General features: G+C 38.4%; 1 protein-coding gene across 11 annotated transcripts in view; it reads left to right on the plus strand.

The window, feature by feature from the left end:
• MCF2L (MCF.2 cell line derived transforming sequence like) overlaps positions 1-19141 on the plus strand; it is a 164534-nt gene extending 145393 nt beyond the window's left edge. For 5 of the 11 annotated variants that reach the window (XM_071743822.1, XM_071743808.1, XM_071743836.1 and 2 more), the window contains 14 exons: positions 2106-2221; positions 3195-3264; positions 4435-4527; positions 4681-4773; positions 6032-6157; positions 6830-7051; positions 7635-7727; positions 8043-8121; positions 8267-8333; positions 9532-9647; positions 15686-15819; positions 16451-16563; positions 16689-16792; positions 16899-19141. In XM_071743822.1, the coding sequence (XP_071599923.1) occupies positions 2106-2221; positions 3195-3264; positions 4435-4527; positions 4681-4773; positions 6032-6157; positions 6830-7051; positions 7635-7727; positions 8043-8121; positions 8267-8333; positions 9532-9647; positions 15686-15819; positions 16451-16563; positions 16689-16792; positions 16899-16993 (1521 nt within the window). In that variant the 3' untranslated portion in view covers positions 16994-19141. Of the gene's footprint in view, positions 1-2105; positions 2222-3194; positions 3265-4434; positions 4528-4680; positions 4774-6031; positions 6158-6829; positions 7052-7634; positions 7728-8042; positions 8122-8266; positions 8334-9531; positions 9648-10281; positions 10369-11213; positions 11271-11624; positions 11700-15685; positions 16078-16450; positions 16564-16688; positions 16793-16898 lie in introns of those variants that run through there. The other 6 variants (XM_071743783.1, XM_071743790.1, XM_071743799.1 and 3 more) reach the window with 5 other exon arrangements.
• The last annotated feature ends 210 nt before the right edge of the window (positions 19142-19351 follow it).

A 19351-nucleotide genomic window follows, 5' to 3' on the forward strand; every position in this document is an offset into this window, starting at 1 on the left:
AAAGATTCATATATTCTTAAAGTAAGATTAAATGATTTCTGTTGGCTGTATGGGATAGCTTTCCCTCTCCTTTCTTGAAACATAAGTACTGCATAGGTACTAAAACATGAAATATTTTTATAATAAAGTTTTAAAATAAGTACTATATCAGACAAGTGAAAAAAATTGTCAAATGCTTTTTGACAATGTATGGATTTTATGCATTTATTTGTTCCTTCAGAATCTCAAAGTACTGAACTCTCAGGTTTGATTGATTTCACCTCAGCTGGATTAGGTTCCCCTTCTCTAGGCCACTGCTGGCTTCACTGCTATGTTCAGCATTTTCTTTACTTCAAGTGGAAATTAATTATTCTGGTCTTGCATCTCTTCACTGTATCTAAATGCCATGGTGGCTGAAGTTCTTATTTCCCTAATATTTTTTTAAACTCTCTTTTATGTAAATTATTTTTGTCTTTTTAAGGCTGCATTACTTTTTTTTTTTTTTTTTAATTATTCACTTTCAGAGTCTGTGGAAGGAGAGAGATGGGGGGGACACCAATGGTCAGCTATCTATAAGTTCTAGCATCTTTGCTTGTACTGTTATTTTTTATTTTTCATGGTGTTCAGGGAAAAATACTCTTATTTTTAAGGGAATGTTTCTGATAATAAAGAGATAATCTAATCACTGTCCAATCTAGGTGCTTGAATTCTTCAGGCTAGCCACCTTTAGCAGCTAGTCTACCTAATTTTTGTAGTTTGGACATAAATTTGAAATTTAAAATCTTGGTTGTAGGTTCTCATTTATCTTTTAATTTAGTTTGTCGGTTGGTTTTAACTCAGTACAGTTTATTCTAATCAATAATTGTGTTTTTAAAACAGAGAGAAAAATCTAATCTAACTTCAAAGTAGGTGGCATCATCTTTCTTCAATGCCTGTACACTAAGAAATCTGCTCAAACAGATGGAGCATTCTTACATGGGTTTTTTTGTTGATTGGTTGTGACAGTTTTGTTTGAGTTTGGGTTTTTTGGGGGGAATTTGTTCAGTTTTGAGGGTTTTTTCAGTTTTTTGGGTGATCTCTTAATCAGTCATTAGTGACCTGGGGATCAGTGGAGAAGTCATGGACATCAGCTTTGTGCTCTCTTTTCCTTGTGTGTGCCAGATACACAGAGAAGAGAATGTAGTTTTATGGAAGATATCAGGATCTAAAATTATCTCTTTGGATATCAAATGAAAATGCCTTAAAGATAGAATTGACAGCCTAATGGTTTCTGTTCCTGAAAGAAATAATTAATTAGTTTGTTCCCTCATACTAATAGCTCAGACTAGCACAGAGGTGATTCTCCCCCTCTGCTCCATTCTCATGAGATTCCACCTAGAGCACTGTGTCCACTTCTAGAGCACTTAAGCATCCTTAAGAAGGACGTGGAGATCTTGGAGTGAGACCAGAGAAAGGCCACAAAGTTGATCAAAGGGCTGGATCACCTCTTCTAGGAAGAGAGGCTCAAAGAGTTGAGGTTGTTCAGCCTGGAGAAGAGAAGGCTCTGGGAACATTTTCTAGCACCCTTCCAGTACCTGAAGGAGCCTACAGGAAAATTGAGGAGGGACTCTTTGTAAGATCATGTAGTGATAGGACAGAGGGTAATGGCTTTAGAGTAGAAGAGGGGAGATTTTGTAAGACATGAGGAAGAAATTCTTGCCTGTGAGGGTGGTGAGATGCTGGCACAGGTTCCCCAGGGAGGTTGTGGATGCCTCACTGAACCAAACTGTGACAGCTTGTGTGTGTGTTGGAATTGTGGCTTTAAACACAAGTGTACAAGATCTAACAGAAAAAGTATTGAACTGTAGATTTAGTATGGGAATATGTACACTTTGGTGGAAATAATTGCAAATATTGTTTCATTACTGTTTAACTAAAATCGCTATAATTATTCAAGTGCCTTTCTAAAGAATAAAGGTGTGTCTTACTGGACTAATGGAAAAGCAAAATTTGTAGACTCTTTTCATGACTATTATTGAATGCTTTCTTTGCTATCTTTCAGCCTGCAGACAGACTGTCTTGTCAAATGAGATAAATACTTCAAGTCAAGGGAGATAATTAGTGCTCCTCTCTCTCTTGTCTTGCAGGGGTATGCTGCAGAGATGGACAACCCCCTAATGGCTCATCTCATTTCACCAGAACTCCAAAATAAGAAGGATATCTTGTTTGGAAATATGGAAGAAATTTATCACTTCCACAACAGGTGATGCTGTGTGTGTTGAACCTTCAGATCTAAGAAGAGCAATTGAATTGGGATTTTCTTACACTTTTTTTTAATCTGATTTGAATTGCTAAAAGATCCTTACTGAGTCCCACCTGGCTATCTGTCATGTCAAAATTCATATTGCATGGAATAAAAAAACCAAAATATCTACAAAACATAAAAGCAAAGGTTGTGAACTCTATTTAAAAGTTTTCAATACATAGGTAAAATTTTGCATTGTGTCCCTCTTCCTGAAGAAAGGTACTGGGATCCGGTTACAAGCTAATTAAAGCAAGGTTTGGTTTGGGGTTTCTTTTATTTTTTTATGTATTTTTCGGGGGAAAGTAAATTATTGCTCTATACCACAAATTCTCATCTCTCACACTGGGTGTTGAGGCTGATTTAATTTTAAACTTGAGTGACCTCTGTCTGAAATTTGAATCCATGCAGGTAGAGAGGGCTTTCTTCACAGGGTAATGTTTAAATTGGTAGAGGAGAGAAGTGTTTTCCACATATGATAAGCATATTAAATAGTTGTACCTTATTCAGGCAAAAGTAGACTGGAAGTTTTGCCACTGATTTGTTATTTTTGGTTTGGTTTGGTTTTTTTGAGGAGGTAGGGTTTTGTTCACTTGCTAGTGGTGTTTGGTAGTATTTTGAAGAAAAAATCAAATACTACAAATACTACAGATCCTGCTCCTGAATACGTAAGTAAGGGAATCAAAATGTCCCTTACTCCTCGATCTTACATTTTATGGCAGTTGTGAAAACAGTAAACTAAAAGAAATTGGCCAGAATGTTGGTTTTAATTTGTTCTCTCTTTTCTAAGTACGTGATCTAGAAGAGTTTTGTGTAGTTTTGTAGTACAGAATTACAGCTCTGTTTGAAAAAGTTTAAAAAGGGAACTGCAAGAATGTGAACATCTACTACAACTTCTTTAACATATGCTCTAAGAAGATATTCTTCCTTTTAGAATATTCTTGAGAGAACTAGAAAACTACATAGAATACCCAGAACTAGTAGGACGGTGCTTTCTGGATCAGGTATGTGTCAACTTTTGCTGGCATTTTGTTCATAAACCTCTCTAGGGCTGCAATATATCAGAGTGGTTTTCATGTAGTAGTTGCCACCAGGCAACTACTTGAACAGGTAACAGATTGAGTATATAGATGTTAATTGAGAGTTTGGGATATTTTCCACTGTTTGGGGTAATTAGTTTTGTTAGAAGGACCAAGTAGCTTTTTGAAAGAAAACTGCTTTATCAAAGTGGCATTTAGGAAAACATGGAGTCATACACTGCATTATTTGTCATCACTATAACTGATTGGTTAGATTTCTTTCTTAGATTTTCTTATTGTTGTTATTCTTTTCTGTTTCTTTAAAGAATGCAATTCAACAGAGTGAGTCACAAAAAGCTGTGTTAGAATTACAATTTTTTAATCTGGGATTTATTAAGCAGCAAGTCTCATCCATCCATCATATACCAAAGGTTAAATAGGAATCTTTTTATGGAAATCAATCTCTTGTTGTTGCCTGTACATGTTCTAAAACTTATAGGATGGGCCATCTATTCCTCTTCTATTGACTGTTTCCTAAATGGAAACAGGCCATAGAAATGCTGTCTCCTAAAACCAAGGAACAGAAGTATTTCTGTGCCTGCTGATTTCCTATATAGTCTTTCCTTTACATTTGTAGTTACTCTGACATTTTAAAAAAAAATATTATTTCTTTCAAGAAGTGCTAAAGTCATGCTATTTAGTTTCTGAAGTGATAAGATGCCACAAGCTTCATGGTCTGCCTTAGTGCAACTCCCAGTGAAAAACACATTCATAAAATGAAAATGCATTAAGAAAAAGGTTTAAATAAGTTTCATAGAGTGACTTATGGTTGTGCATTCATAGAAGCATTTCTACTATTGTAATAGAAATATATTTGTAAATTTAGCATGTGCTTCTTTGTAAGGTGTTTAACACACAGCTAAAGCAAAAATTAACAGGAATATTTTCTTCTGGTGCTCCTAGTACAAAATGAGTGGACATTGCAGTGAGTTTGGGTTATTGTTTTTTGCTTGGGATGCCTCAAGAAATTGCATGGTTTTGTTTGTTTGTTTGTTTTCCTTAGCCCCATTGATTCTGAAAAAAAAGTATCTTATGAATTTTCTTTATTAAAGTCACAAGAATTTATTAATTTTTTGCTTGTCTCCCCAATTTCAGATGGAAGATTTCCAGATTTATGAAAAATACTGTCAAAATAAACCTCGATCTGAAAGTTTGTGGAGGCAGTTTTCAGATTCTGTATTCTTTCAGGTATGCTTACTTGAATCTCTGAAAGATTTGGAAGAGGGGGTGGGTTGTTGTCTGTTTTGGTTGAGGTTTTTTTTAGGCTTTTTAAACTTTATGTTGAGAACAAGTAACAGAAATACTGATTAATGTACTGATGGAATCCAACACTGATTACAGGAATGTCAAAGAAAACTCGATCACAAGCTCAGTTTGGACTCATACTTGCTGAAACCTGTTCAAAGAATAACCAAATACCAATTATTGCTGAAGGTATGTGTTAGGAAACTAGAATGTAAGTATATTTTGTGCATTTTTTTTATGCTGCCTCTCTCATCCCGATGGAGAGAAACCTAAATGTTAGCAGACAGATGTATAAATTGGAACACAGAAAAATCAACTGTGTCTTAGTTTCTATCTTCCAGCCAAAAACCTGTTAGTAGACAGGCAAAGTAGACTGTAAACAGACAGACAGTAGACTGTTACTACACAGTCACCTTTTGTAACTTCTTTTGCCCTTATATTTCTGCTGAAGAGAAGAAAGAAAAGTTGATCGGGGGAACAGATGTACCAAGAAACCTTCACAATAAAGAAAAGAGAATATCTGAAGTATTTGTTACTCTGCAGTTATTTATAATACCCTCAATCCCTACTGGGTTCCAGGAAATGTACTTTACTGACTTTACTGACTTTACATTTACTAAATGTACTTTACTCACTATATGGTACTTTTAGGAAGGATACCATTGTGATTTACTTAAACATGCTATACTGAGAGATTAAAACGAGAGCAATATCCTATTATATATTTTAAACTGAGTGAGGTTTTGCCATGTTGGAAGCTGTCTTGTTTAAAGAAACATTTCCACATAGACAGCCATTTCAATAATTTCATTTACCAGTAGTTTGAAAAAATTATCTTGGATCAGTTTTACTTTTGAGTTAAGCTAAAGGTAACTGCTTTTGAAGAATTAGCTTCATTATGAAGAGAGGAACATTTGAAAAGTTTTTTGTTTAAAGGTATCTTTAGTTCCTGCAGTCCACAAGTATAATAAAGTCTGGTGAATTCTACGTAAACTTGCAGCTGTGTTTATCTGCATCCAACTGGAAGATGCAGCTTCATCAAAAAGCCTTTCAGAGAAGGGATGCCTCTTCAAAAGTGTAGAAAATGTTCTGTGCACCAGCTTCCCAGGCCTCACCATAAAGTCAAACAATAAATGAAATTTGCCTATGGTTTTACGTTTGTTCAGTTCCACAAAGGTAATGGATATAAAAAGTTTCAACTTTGGAGGGTTGTTTGGTTTTTAGCACTTATGATGAAAAATTACTTATATAGTTAGTCTTGAGAAATTCTTAGGTATTACTTATAAAACTTTTAACCCACTAGATTATAGTGGCATAAAACTTCATTGGATGACTCTAAAAACTTTAAAAAATTGCTTAAAAAACCTAAATTCAGTGTTACAATTTGAATGTTCCTAGTTATTACTGTTTCCAAAACTAAGAATATTGCCATTCCCCATCCTCTCAGGAAATGCTCAAATACAGTAAGAACTGTGAAGGTGCTGAAGATCTTCAGGAGGCATTAACATCTATACTGGGTATTCTCAAAGCAGTCAATGATTCTATGCACCAGATAGCCATTACAGGCTATGATGTGAGTTACACTATCTTTTTCTATTAATTTATTTTGCTTTATTTCTTAGATATATATACAGCATAACCCATACTGTGTTTTAATGATTGGAAGAATGTTTTACAAAATTGACTTTATATTGAATTGTGCAATGCAAATAATGGCAACTGGATCTCTATAGTCATTGGAAATTTTCCTGCTATGAATATTTTGCTCCATCTCCCAAGCTTTCTTCCTTTGATCTACTTGACACCAAGTTAGAAACTGAAAATCATTATGAAGAATCTGGTTCAGGCTTCTATAAACAGGAGTCACTACTAAGTTTTTATATCCATGTGTAAAACAACACCTAAAACTTAAAAAACAACAGAAGGAGCTTTGGAGCTGAGGGCTTTTGGGGAAAAAAAAAAGTATATTGTAGCTCCTCCTCTCTTCATGTATAGGTTTTTGTCTTTGCTATTGGTACTTTTGATTGTCAAATCCTGCCTAAACAATGTGAGGGAGAGAGAAAACTAGGTGTAAAAATCCATCACACACTTTATTTTTGTTACATTTCCAAACACCCAACATAAACACTGATGTAAGAATTATTTGGAACAAAAGAACTTGTAAAGACCTGTTCAGTGCATGCGTTTTCCTCTGATGTTTCCACTTTGTAATTATAAATATTTTTTGTTGTTGTTGTTGTCCCAGGGAAACCTGAATGAGCTAGGCAAGCTTTTAATGCAGGGATCCTTCAATGTCTGGATTGACCACAAAAAGGGTCACTCAAAGGTGAAAGATTTGGCACGTTTCAAGCCAATGCAGAGACACCTCTTCCTCCACGAGAAAGCAGTGCTCTTCTGTAAAAAGCGAGAAGAAAACGGAGAGGGATATGAGAAAGCACCTTCTTACAGCTACAAACACTCCTTAAATGTAAGACAACCAGCAGTCGAGTAAGGTTGAGATACTGAGGACTTAGCCTGCAGTAATGCAACATTTTTTTTTCCTGGCAGTGAAGATGTGTTGTAGTTTTTGCACTGGGAACTTCATCCTTGGAAGGATGCAGGGTGCTGCAGGTCTAAGTCACTTTTGTGTTGCTGTCTGGTAGAGGGTTGAGGTTGAGGGAAATTACCCTGTGAGGAAATCAAAACCATATTGTTCTAGCTGAACTGCAGTAGCATTAACCACAAAGAAAATGCAATAATAAGCACAGCAGGGTAATATAAAATAGATGTAAGATTTGGTGGTCTGGATTTTAAGATGTTTTGTGGGCCAGTGTTAATTTATTGTACTTAAGTCTTTCTTCCCTTTGAGGTGGTGAAGCTGACACAAAGCATTAAATGTCTTACATCCAACATGCAGATCATGTGTTATTAGCTATTTTTTTCTCTGAGCAAGAAGCCAAATGTGCCTTTGCTTTTCAGAAACACAGTACAAAAGAACACCAGTAGCTGTCTCCTTCCACTGTTACCAAACTGCAATTTGATAGCTCAACTTCTGTTCTCTTTGCTTCCAGATGGCAGCTGTTGGAATAACAGAAAATGTCAAAGGTGATGCCAAAAAATTTGAAATCTGGTATAATGCAAGGGAAGAAGTTTACATCATACAGGTAAAGAACATACCGTTGCTTTAAAAACAAAAGAAAGGGAGGGAGGGGAGAGAGAGGGGGAAAAAAAGTCTAAGATGATCTGGATCTTTTATCACTAGTATACATTGATGAGGAAATGTAAAAACAACACCCAAAAACCCACCCCAGCACCTGGTCTGTTCCAGTTCTCAAAGCTAATTTCTGGTCACTGAAGGGCTAGAGAGGGGGCTCTATACGTCCCTCTTAAAGGATTCTTCCAAGGCTGTGCTTGGCATGCAGATCTTAGTGTAGTAAGTATTCTATGCTTGATGGTTGATTATACTTATTTTTGGGCAGGCACCAACCCCTGAAGTTAAAGCTACTTGGGTAAATGAAATAAGAAAAGTGCTGACGAGTCAACTGCAGGCATGCAGAGGTAAAAATATTTTGCCTATATACATGTCTTGAATCTTTTTTTAAGTCCAAAACCTTCCCTGTGTATGTCTTCACTGAATAGGACTTTAAAAATTACATGTTCAAAATAGAAGTCAGTTTAATCATTCTTCTTTCTTCCATCACAGAAGCTATCCAGCACAGAACACTAGAACAAACACAGAGTTTACCTCTACCAGCATCATCTTGTGCAAGGTAAGTATGTATGTTACCAGATCAGGCTGGCTGTCTTGCAGATACACTAACTAATGCATCCACTTTGCAGCTCTTCATTGCTCCTATCCCTTAAGACTGGTCCTTACATTTTAAGGATTTTTGGGTCTCTTCCTGTAAGAGCTGTAAAGGTTGGACCTTATGCATCTCTTGAACTGTTAAAGCAGCAGTGGGCTTTCCCAGATGATAGAGAAAAGCACAGAAAAGTAGTTTTCTGCACCAGTCATAGTCCCGGTGGTGTTATGGCTCTTATCTCCTGAACAGCTTATTAGATATTTTACCATGTGTAAGGCTTAAATGGAACAGAATTTTACCCCCTTCTCTGGTCTTTTCCATTGCGTGCCTTTTTTTTTTTTTTTTCTTCTTCCAGTTTCACATTATGATTTTGTCCTTTTCAAGACATCATCTTTTCTCTGTCCCTCTTTCTTCCCTTCCAGCCCAGCTTTGATAGATTTAATTCGTTGAGTGATGTGTTGATTCTTCCACTGTCCCAAGTACAGAGTCAAGCTTTTATTTTTCTCCCCTTTTTTTTTTTCCATTCTTCACCCTACCAACCTGTATATTATTCTACCCCCTACTGCTGTTCTGCCCTTCCCTGATTCCTTTTTTGAATACTCTTCTGCTCACTTTTTTTCATGATATGTGTATGTACCCATAAGCCCATGTACTCATATCTTCACATGGTGTGAGCTGACGTATGTATCAGTAGCTCTCTGCCTGGCATGTTTTATGCATCTACTTATTACTCAGAGGTAATTTCCTGCAAGATTCAGCCCATGTTCTTTGTTCATCTCTTATCTATTCCTGTATTAAGAGCGTCTGAGTTTTTCTTTCTTCTTTTTTTTTCTTTTTCCCTTAGTATGTTCAGGAGAAAACTGGCAGAACAGAATATGTGCCTGTAATTGAGAGTGAGTGGAAATTGTCCTGAGCAGTCTTTTCTCACTGCCATAATACACATGGCTGCAGTCTGTTAGGGGAGCCTTTCTCCTATGGATATGCTCTTGGTCTTTAAATCAATGGCTCTTTCAGTCCTGGAAGCTACAATCTGGGAAGTAGCTAATAAATGGCTTTCAGACTATATATCTGTATGTAAAAGGCAGGGTCTGAAGGTCATCAGCCCCATTCAGGCACAGATTTTCTGGAAATGGATTGATTGTCTCAATCTTCTTCTAATATACAGTCCCTCACGGAACCACATCAGAAACACCAAAAAAATGGATGAGAAAAAGTCTGATCTCACCAGTTTAGAAGGTTATGGCACCACAGCAGCACCAAAGTATCCTGAGAAAGGCAAAGGTGAGTTTACACATATGTATTGTTCTCTTTAATTGCAAAAGCATGCCTGCACTGCAGATGCAGAGGCAGATCCACCAGCAGAATAGCCACAGTAGTGCAAGTAAACACAACATTATACCTGAACAGGCAGGGCTGTGCTGCTTCCAGCCCTGGGGCAGCCCACCCACAAAGTGCTGCCCACTCTGCACCAGCATGAGTGGGTCCTATCTGCCCTCAGCTCTGGGGTTTCTGCATTCCACTGTGTGGTGCAAAGAGGCCCAAAGCCACTTTGCAGAAGGGTAGCCAAAAGGAGGTGGGAAGTTATGAGGCCTGAGCCTGTAGTAGGTCTTCTCTTAGTGCTGCCCAGCTTCTCAGGTTTCTCTTCCTCTGCATCAATTTCTTAGCATTATCTGTTCTGAAGAATATTGTTTTTCTCTTGATTTTTGGCTCCCATCATGGAGATTTACTAGACCAGTGGCAATATAAGTCACTGTAGAGAGCAACTGGCCACTTGGGTTTTTCTGTTGTACCTGGATTTTCTGTTGTCCTTTCTCATCCTAACAGTCTGGTTCCCTGTCAGAGCTGTGAAAGATTTTTTGCTTTGACCTCTTCATGGCCTTCTCCCCTTTCTATCTGTCTCTCTCTTCCTTTGTAGATGACACTAGCTCTACCTCAAAATGCTCTGCACTGTCAAAAAAGCCCTTTACACTGCAGGGCTTTACTAACCTCAAAAGTCAGAAAGGTAATTTATTATAAAAAGTTAGTTTGTTTTCTATTTAAGGATGTAATTGAAGCATCACTTTGTGCCTGTGTGTCTGTAGTGTAGCAGATTTTCAGTGGGTGCACAAGCTTGGTCTCCTAAGTGCAAGCCAGGTTCCTGATCACTGACCATGACAGGGAGATTTTAGAAGAAACCAGCTCCAGAGTGGGAGAGGAAGATGCAGCTGGGAAAAGTGTAGTAGCTGGAGATGCAAAAACAGACATGCAGTTTCAAATCCTTCCAGTCTTACTATCAAGGCCAAAGAAAGAGTTAACAGTGCCCTATTTCTGTAGGAATCCTAGAAGAAGAAGGTTGTCTTCAGATCAGAGGCACCCAGCCTGGTTCTAGCTTCAGTGGATCTGCCCCAAATGCACCTGTACTTGGCAGAAAGGAATCAAGTTTTTCTGAATTATTCCCATATTAGCACCCATAGTAATAAAACTCCCAAAGCAGGACTGCAGCAAAATGTGTATGACAAGGTTGTTTTTTGCTGCAGACAAAAATAGATAAAAGTTTCCTTATGCTGTGAGAAAAGGTCTTTACTTTTTCTGCTAAAACAGACAGCAGGAGTCCAAGACCTTTCTTGCTTCCTCCTGCCAAGTAATCACACTGGTACATTCACATCTTGCTTTGAGCAGTTGTTTTTGAGCAGTCTGCATTGCATTAAGATGATGGCACTTGTTCAGGGGCATGATTTATTTTTCCAAGCATCCTTTCAGAATGCCTTTTTAAAACCTTTGAGTTCTTTCTGGAGAAGCTCTAGGGTTGTGTATCTAATATTTAATGCTAATGAGGTGAGCACTAATATCCCATGCTTGCCTTGACAGAAACTTCATCTTCTGCTAAAAGCCAGACATTGCCAATGATCCTTCTTACAGGACCAGGTATTGCTGTAGCACTAGATATATGTAAAAATTATTGTTTAAATTTGGTAATGTTTGTCTAAAATTGAAAATAACTGTGTTCAGTTCGTGTCTAGTTCATTTAGAAAAGCTTACATATATTTCAATCTATTACTGTAAAATACATTTGTCAATTTATCTTCAAATAACTATATGTAAATAATGAAATCCTTATGCTATAACTGAGCAATGATGGTTAAAATGAGAGTGATTACAGAAACCCATTTGTTTTCCAGTGTAAACTCAAAGGTATTTAGCATGCAACCCACCTATTCTCTTTTTTCCAGTTCTTCAATATCTCTCTTCTGTGTTTTTTGCCTATTCATCCTCCTGCAGCTTCTCCTACCAGTCCTGACAAAAAAGCTAAACGGCATGAAGTAGTGAGTGACCCAACTCCTTTTGGTTTAAGAGGTAGAGTGATATCACATTTTGTCCTCCACAAATACCAACACATCCCTCATGTATTATGTTGCATCAGAGTGCTGAGGATACCTCTATTATGCTGCAGCAGTATTGGTATCAGCTGAATTTTTCCAAGTGGGGCTGTCAGCTTCTGGATATACTGTTTTTGATAGTGCAACTGGTTGAAGTTTCACCTTGGCATTGAATAAATTAGCATATGACTAACTAGCTTTTGGGACAGTGGGAAAGGGATGTTCTGGTGAACAAATAACCAGAAGCTGGATGTTTAATGGAACCACAGTGGCATCCAGTTGCTATGAGACACCTGGTTTTTCAGTTAGCATCCTCCTGTCATTGTGTCCCTTATGAGAGGATTTAAATTTAAAAAAAAAAACAAAAAAAAAAAAAAACCCATAATCCAGGATGTATGCACTCTAGTCAGAGTGAGATCATCACTGCCATGTGGAATTTCCATTTTAGACCTGCATTTTGGTTAAATGTCCAATTTCTGAGAAGTAAGGCTACTCATGAAGGCTTGAGTACAAACCCCTGTGGCTAACTAAGGCTGTGAGAGTAGTCACTCTCTTGCTAACTTTCTTTCCACCACCATCTCCTTTTAAAAATATTGTTCTAAAGGTGAATCTTTTTCAAGCCCTACCATCATGCTCCTTTCCAGATTTTCACAACCTTTGTCTTACCTGTGAAAATGTCACAGTTTAATGCTGGCCCGGCAATTAAACCGAATGAGAGATGCTCTCTATTAATCCCCCTCTCCTCCCTGATAAAGAAAGGAGAGAGAACAAGGGTGAGAGACTTACGGGTTGGAAACTAAACTACAAAGCTTTAATGAAACAGTAATGATAAAAAAAGGAAAATTTATGGAATATATACAAATATATAGAAAAGCAATACTATGCTGCTCCCCCCCTTCCCCCAGTAACTCTCACGTCACCACCGAGGCTGCAGGGCAGCACTGGGAAAGCCCAGGCTGGACTCCTGGAGCAGCAGCTAGAGGCAGGAACACACAGATTCAGGAGGGCAGGGATCAGGAGCACAGGCAGAGGAATGGATGGAATCCTCCCAGGATGCTGAAGCAAACAGGGACAGGAGAAGAAGGACTGAATAGGTTTGACCCTTGTGATCCCTCAAATTCATGCTGAGTATGATGCGTATGGGATGGAATACTCTGTTTGGTCAATTTTGGTCACTTGTCTTGTCTACTCCTCCCTAAAGGAGGGTTTCAGGTGTGACCTTTTTACTCCCTTTCTCTTTCTGGAGCACAAGATGTTCCTCAGAACTGAGCAGTGTCCTTGGTTCTGCATCCCAGTCTCTAGCTCTAGCTATAAACATCAAGTGTTATCCATCCAGAAGCAGACACTGACTGAGAAACTTGCTGTTAATTTGAGCAAGTACAGCTGCTTACAAGAGACTCAGCTGAAAGCAAAATTACAAGACAGAAAATTAACTTTATTCTGGTCCAAACCAAGACAAGAAACAATACAGGTGCTAGCAAAGCTTCGTGCAACTGTGTTCACCTTGTCTGAGAAGAAGGCAACATTAATCCCATGATGAACACAAGCAGAAACTCGACAAGGTTAATGTTTCTGCAGGTAGCAGTTAAACCTCAGATCTCTGGGTACCATGAATATCCTGAGAGTCAAAAAATTATTTCAGAAAATAAAGGGTGTTTTGTGGCCTTTTCCATGAGTGTTGGAATTTCCCAGGGTGGAGAGTCCTTGATCATTACTAATTGTCACTAAATTGTTGTGTCCTCAAAATAAACTTGTCTGATTTGTTGTCTTGTCCAGCAGCCTCTCACTTACCAAAACACTAAACCAAGTAGATGAGTTTAAAACATATACTAACTCCCCTTTCTGTCTTGCACCTTCCAGACTCTTTTCTGACACTCTGACTCATCTCTTTCCCCAACTCTAAGAGGGATTAGTAGGCACTTGACTTTTCATTTCAGGAGGAAACCACACCAGGTGATGGTCACAACTCCCCAGTGCAGAGAACATTGCCCCTACTCATTTTCTGTTACTGCTACATTGCCCTGAGTTACATCAGAGTGAGCTCAAGGAAAAGGAATTGGTGACAGAACATCTTGCAGACAGATCGTATCTCTGTGAGGAAACCTATGGGCTCATTTCTGAGGAGAAGTGGTGAAAGAATTCTTGGTTTTCCCAGCACCATCAAATCTAAGCTGATGTCTGCATAACCTTGCCTTTTCTCAAGACTGTCTGCCATTTTCTGACATTTCCTGCTTTTATAGGGCTCTCATTTAGCCACACAGTGCAGAACACGTCCATACACGTGTAATGTGCATGTGTAATTTTGATGCCTGTAGTTTGCTAATATGTATGTGACCATTTTCACCACTTTCCCCTCACCCCCCAGCCTCAAAAGAAGGGCTTTTGTATGGACTTGTTAGTAATAGAGTGCCAGCTTGTATGAGGACTAGGAGTACTGCTGCTATGGCAGGATCAGGCAGGTCTGCTTTTACCCACATCACCACAACTTATGAAAAGAGGCTGAGGTGTTCCTGAGCCTGAACAGTTACACAAAATGTTCCAGATGAGCAAGCCAGTGAGTATGATTTCACTTTTTCTTTCATGCAACTCCTTGGTTCATGAGAGCTTGGAATAATTAGGACTCAAGTTTTCTTTTGTTGAATTGTTCTTAACTTGGAAGTAGCAGAAAGGGTTTCAGCTGACTCCCATAAGCCAACTGTAGGATGTGAGCTTCCAAGGAAATTTGCATGGATACAGCAGGAATTTATTGCTCAGTTTCTTCACAGATGGAAGTTTATTCTTAGCCCTGGACAGGGCCAAATGGGTCAGTACTTCTAACCTTGTGCAGGTCACCCAGCAGCGCAGGCAAGGTAAAAGTTCCTCTCTGATGTGCTCTGGTGTGATTTCTGCCTATGATTCTTAAATTGCTTTGGCTTTACTCTTGATGACAGTCAGATTTATTTTTTTTTTCCTAAAGCACTGGCTGCATCAGCCATGCAACAAATGCCTCAAAAGCAATGAAGAGCAAAAATGCTGGTGCTTTCTCAGCTCAATAGTTACACACAAGTTGGGAGGCTTGCTCTTCCTTTCATACTTTTGAGTTTCGTTGTTACCATTTGACTTGAACCAAAACCTACTTAGAAAATATTTCTTTTATGATGACTTCTTTTCAGTATAAACTTGACACATTTACTAGCAGCTTCCGACCTCAGTGAAAAACATCCCACTAGTAAAACATTCTGTAGTTTTATTTCAGAAAGGATTTTGTGCATTCTGGGTGTGATTCGGCTTTGTAAATAAATGAATTAATTCACCCGGAGAGAGAAAAAGGAGTACTTGGCAATAAATGACAGGCAGGAGATTGTTCTTGTGGTGTTTGGTGAAGTGACTTACCAATAAGCTAAGTCAGTGTGATTAAGTATCCTTATGTCAGCCTGAGCACCCTTAAATAATAAACTGAAGTCAGGTGAAGTACTGAGTGCCTGTAGCTTGTGCTGAATTTGTTGACAGCTCTGAGTGCTCAAGAGTTTGAAGGAAGCAATGAGCATCCATCCCTTGTTCCAGCATACTGTTTAGATTGCTTTGGGTGCCAACCCCATGTGTTCATCCTCTTCACATAAAGTGTGCATTCCTGTCTTTCCCCTTCTTCCAAGAAAAAGACTATCCATCTGTTGCTCACCTTTGTGTAAGAGAGGAATAGCAGCTTTTTAGTTGGGAGTTTGCATTCTTTCCTTTGGTTTCCCTCTATATAGATCCAAAGGGCCAAATTCACTGCTGTGTGTGACCACAATTCCACTTACTCTGCTGGAAAGAGGCCAACTTTTGCCAGCTGTGAATTTCCCCCAGTGGTTGTGGTGATTTCCCTGCGTGCAGTTTTCCTCCTGCTTGTGTTGATCACTTCAGAGTTTTTCAGTGGGGAAGAGCATTTCTCCCAGGCACTGGCTCACTGCTGTAAAGTTAACCACCAGCTGTTTGCTCCCCAAGGCTGGGCCAAAACCTCTCATTCTCTTGATGCATCTGAAGAAAATGACGGCTGGTCTAGTGCTGAAGATCCACTGAATTCATCAGATGCGGAGGAAGAAGGAGGAGGAGGAGGAGGTGGCGGCGAGATGAAGCTGGTAACCAGAAATGCTTTGCTGCTGACATAAGCAAGTGTTACTGATCCAGTGTGTGTGGCACTATGTAGGCATGCTTTGGAAGCTTGAAGGGAGAAAAGTGCCTGCCTTGAAACTCTCACCTGGGCAAAATTCCAAAGGGAAGGGAGAGGGTCCCCTTCTTTTACATCAGCCTTGTGTTTCGTACCTTGGGAAGGTCCATCTGTGCCTGTGGGTGCCCACAGACCTGTGAGAAAGTGACTGCTTATGCCAGAATACAGCAGTCAAGTTCTGTATTCTGTATTCATGCTTAACTACAAACATTGTGTCACTAGTTTTGCCAGGGCTTTTTGGGTTTGGATTTTTTTTTTTTTTTTTTTTTTTTTTTGTGGTTTGGTTTTTGTTTGTTGGTTTTTGGTAGAGATTTGCATTGATTTTGTAATTGAAGCAATTCACTGAAACTTTCTGAGGGTGTGAGAATTCATGTACTGAATTCGCATGTAACTGAACAGCAAAGTTTTGCTGCTTCTCAGTAAGTGTATTTACACCATCTTCAGCATCTAAGTGCATGGGAAAGAAAAGTACTGTAATTTCAGTGACAAAAGCTGCAGCATACCTTAAATTACTCTGCTGTTTTTCCTCTGTGTGCATTTAGACTCCTGGTAAATATACGGTTGTGACTGATTATGAGAAAGGAGTTTCTGAAGAATTTACAGTGAAAAGTGGAGATCTGGTTCAACTGATTCGTGAAGGAGAGGATGGGCATTGGTAAGCAGACCTGTGTTTGCAAATTTTTATATACAGAATTGTGTTTGGAAGGCAAATGTTTAGGGCAAGACTTTCAAAGGCATCAAATGAAGCAATCTGACTTGGGTTTTTTTGTAATTTTTTAGGTATGTGAAGAACCTGAGCTCTGGTAGAGAAGGTTGGATCCCAGCAAACAATCTCCTGATGCTCATAGGCAATTCAAAATCAGCTCAATCTTTAAGCAGCTCTGGTAGGCTAATTATTATAAATGAGATTATTGTCTCTCTTGAAGATTCCTGTTGTGAAAAAAAATCCAGCCATGTCATATTTTGTGCTTTTTCTTATTTCTTTCCCAGAATCAGGCACTGCCTCCAGCACTTTGAGCACATCATCAAGTTGCAGTGATAGCTGCAATGCCAGCAGCACCAGCTTCTCAGACATTAAGGGCTAACAGCAAATTTTTGCCTCAACTCCGTGGAAGGAAAATTCAGAGTTTGTGATTTTTGTGCACAGTGGATTCCCGTGGAGAAGTACCAGTTCTGTGTCTCCAGCTTTGAGTATTTCCACTGATGATTTTTACAGGTTCTCCCAGAAGATCCCAAGGAAAAGTGAATGGAATGTGAAGTTGTAAATAAAATTAAACAATTTGAAATAGGGCCTTGTAAAGGCTTCTGCTCTGAAGTCTGAAGCTGCAGGGCTGTTAGCATAAAACACATTTTCTTATTCTGAACTGTTTCATTCCATAACAGCCAGAATCTGAGTGTGAGCAAACAAAATGTGTTCAGTGCTAAATCCTCATTGTAAACTAATAACAGAAATCACTGTACAGGATAGGTATGAGGAAAATAAATCTGAGTTTACATTTTCTTCTCCCACAAAACAGCCCTTTCTCCAAGGATGTACCTCAGTCATTGCAGTGAGTGGGACTCTTAGCACGACCAGGAAGGAGGTTTGGTTCAGCCTTTTTTCTTCTCTGGCTCTTCAGGATATTCTTCTGTTCCCTGGATACAGGGATGTAGACATGACCAATTCACTGACCACAGCAGTATCAAAAGAAAATATTATTTTATCCTTTTCAACCTTTTAATAATGTGTGCAATGAAATAGCTCTTTTCTGAGGTATTTTGGCCTCACAACCAAATTCTTCCAAGATCACCGTGTTTACATAGCCTTGGCAATTTAGGAGTATCTTTTTCCTTATGTAGGTGCACAATGAAACACAAATGTCCTTATTCACTAAATTATTTGTTAGTTAAATGCTAGCTGCATTGTTACCTCTAGTTCTCACAATTAACATGCAGTTACATGCAGAGAGAATTATTGTGGCTGTACTGTGGGTCAAGAGCCTTCCTTCAGATAGATCTTTGAGGGCTAGAAACCAGTTGCAATTTTAGTCAGTAGTGTTTGAAGATTTTTTCAAAGAGAAAAACACTTTTTTTTTTTTTAATAAAAGGAAAAACCCAAACAACACCTTTATTATAGAAGAGTCAGACTTATGCCACGGACAAGTATTTTAATTTTTCTAAAGGAAGGGGAGTGCTAAACTTGCCATTTTTCAAGGTGTGATATAAGCCAATGTTGTAAATTTTCACCTTGTCAGACTTTCTTTACCCATTATCCTTACAAACAGTCCAAAACTGTGTGTATGTATGGAAAACTATATCAACTTCTGTCCATCAATCAAGTATTTTTAAGGGATTCATGTATTGTATTACTGAAAATAGTGTGGACATTTAAAAGAGCCTAAGTATTCAGCACCATTAAGCACAGCAGATTTTGAGAACTGCTGTTAAGTCCTCAGCCCCTCTGACAGCCGAGCCCTGAAGTCAACCTTTATGCCAGAATTTCATATTTTAGAGGCTGCAGCTAAGGAAACTTCAACATAAAGTACTCTAAAGGATTATCTTACCCCTGGGTTGCAAAAGCAGCTTGACCCCAGATGCAATCAAAATGCAACTGACCATGGGCAGTACAAATTGAACCATATATATACACACACATGTATTTATGCACATATAAATGTGCATCTATGTTTTTGTGTTTATATATATGTGTGTGTAGATATGTATATGTGTGTAGATATAATGTATCAATGTAAAAGATGTATTTATAGTCCTCATGCTGCTGAATGTGTCACTTTACAATTCATAAAGACTTGGGTTTCTTGCAATACTGCAATATAAAGACTGATCAGGGTTTTACTTCAGGCATCTTTTCCAACACAGATATCCTCTGATCTTTGTTTAATTATCCCATATAATACTGTGCTGACCTGGAATATTTAGTCTGATATTTAACAATGGAATGGCAACATGAGATTCAGCTTATATTCATCTACATAAGTTATTTTGTAAATTATCTGTAACATAATTTACTTATATATTGCTGTCATTGCTAGGACGGGACTGTCCTTTCTTTTCTCACCATGGCCTCATTTGTGTTATTTCAATGGTTTTCTCCACATCATTGCACTTTAAAAAAACCCATTTCACCATTTCCTTTTTTACTGCTGTTGTGAATTAGAAGTTCAAAGTCAAAGGTCTCTATTGTAATTACAAAAATTTGAATAAATTTCAGCACTTCCTGCTGAATGCCTTTATATAGACATGCTCTGCATTTTACTTTGTCTCACAGTCTTGGGTATCATATAAAAACAGATATAGGCTGAAGGGTTTGGGATAGAAAACCAGGTCTGTTTAGCTGTTGCAAGCTTGGAAAAAGAGATGTTTGTCAGGGTGAATGTGTTTAAATCCTTTGTCTACTCATTTTGGACCAGCTCAGAAAAACATTTTACCCTATGCCACTTACC

This window comes from Heliangelus exortis, chromosome 1, assembly GCF_036169615.1.
Source record: "Heliangelus exortis chromosome 1, bHelExo1.hap1, whole genome shotgun sequence".
NCBI lineage: Eukaryota > Metazoa > Chordata > Aves > Apodiformes > Trochilidae > Heliangelus > Heliangelus exortis.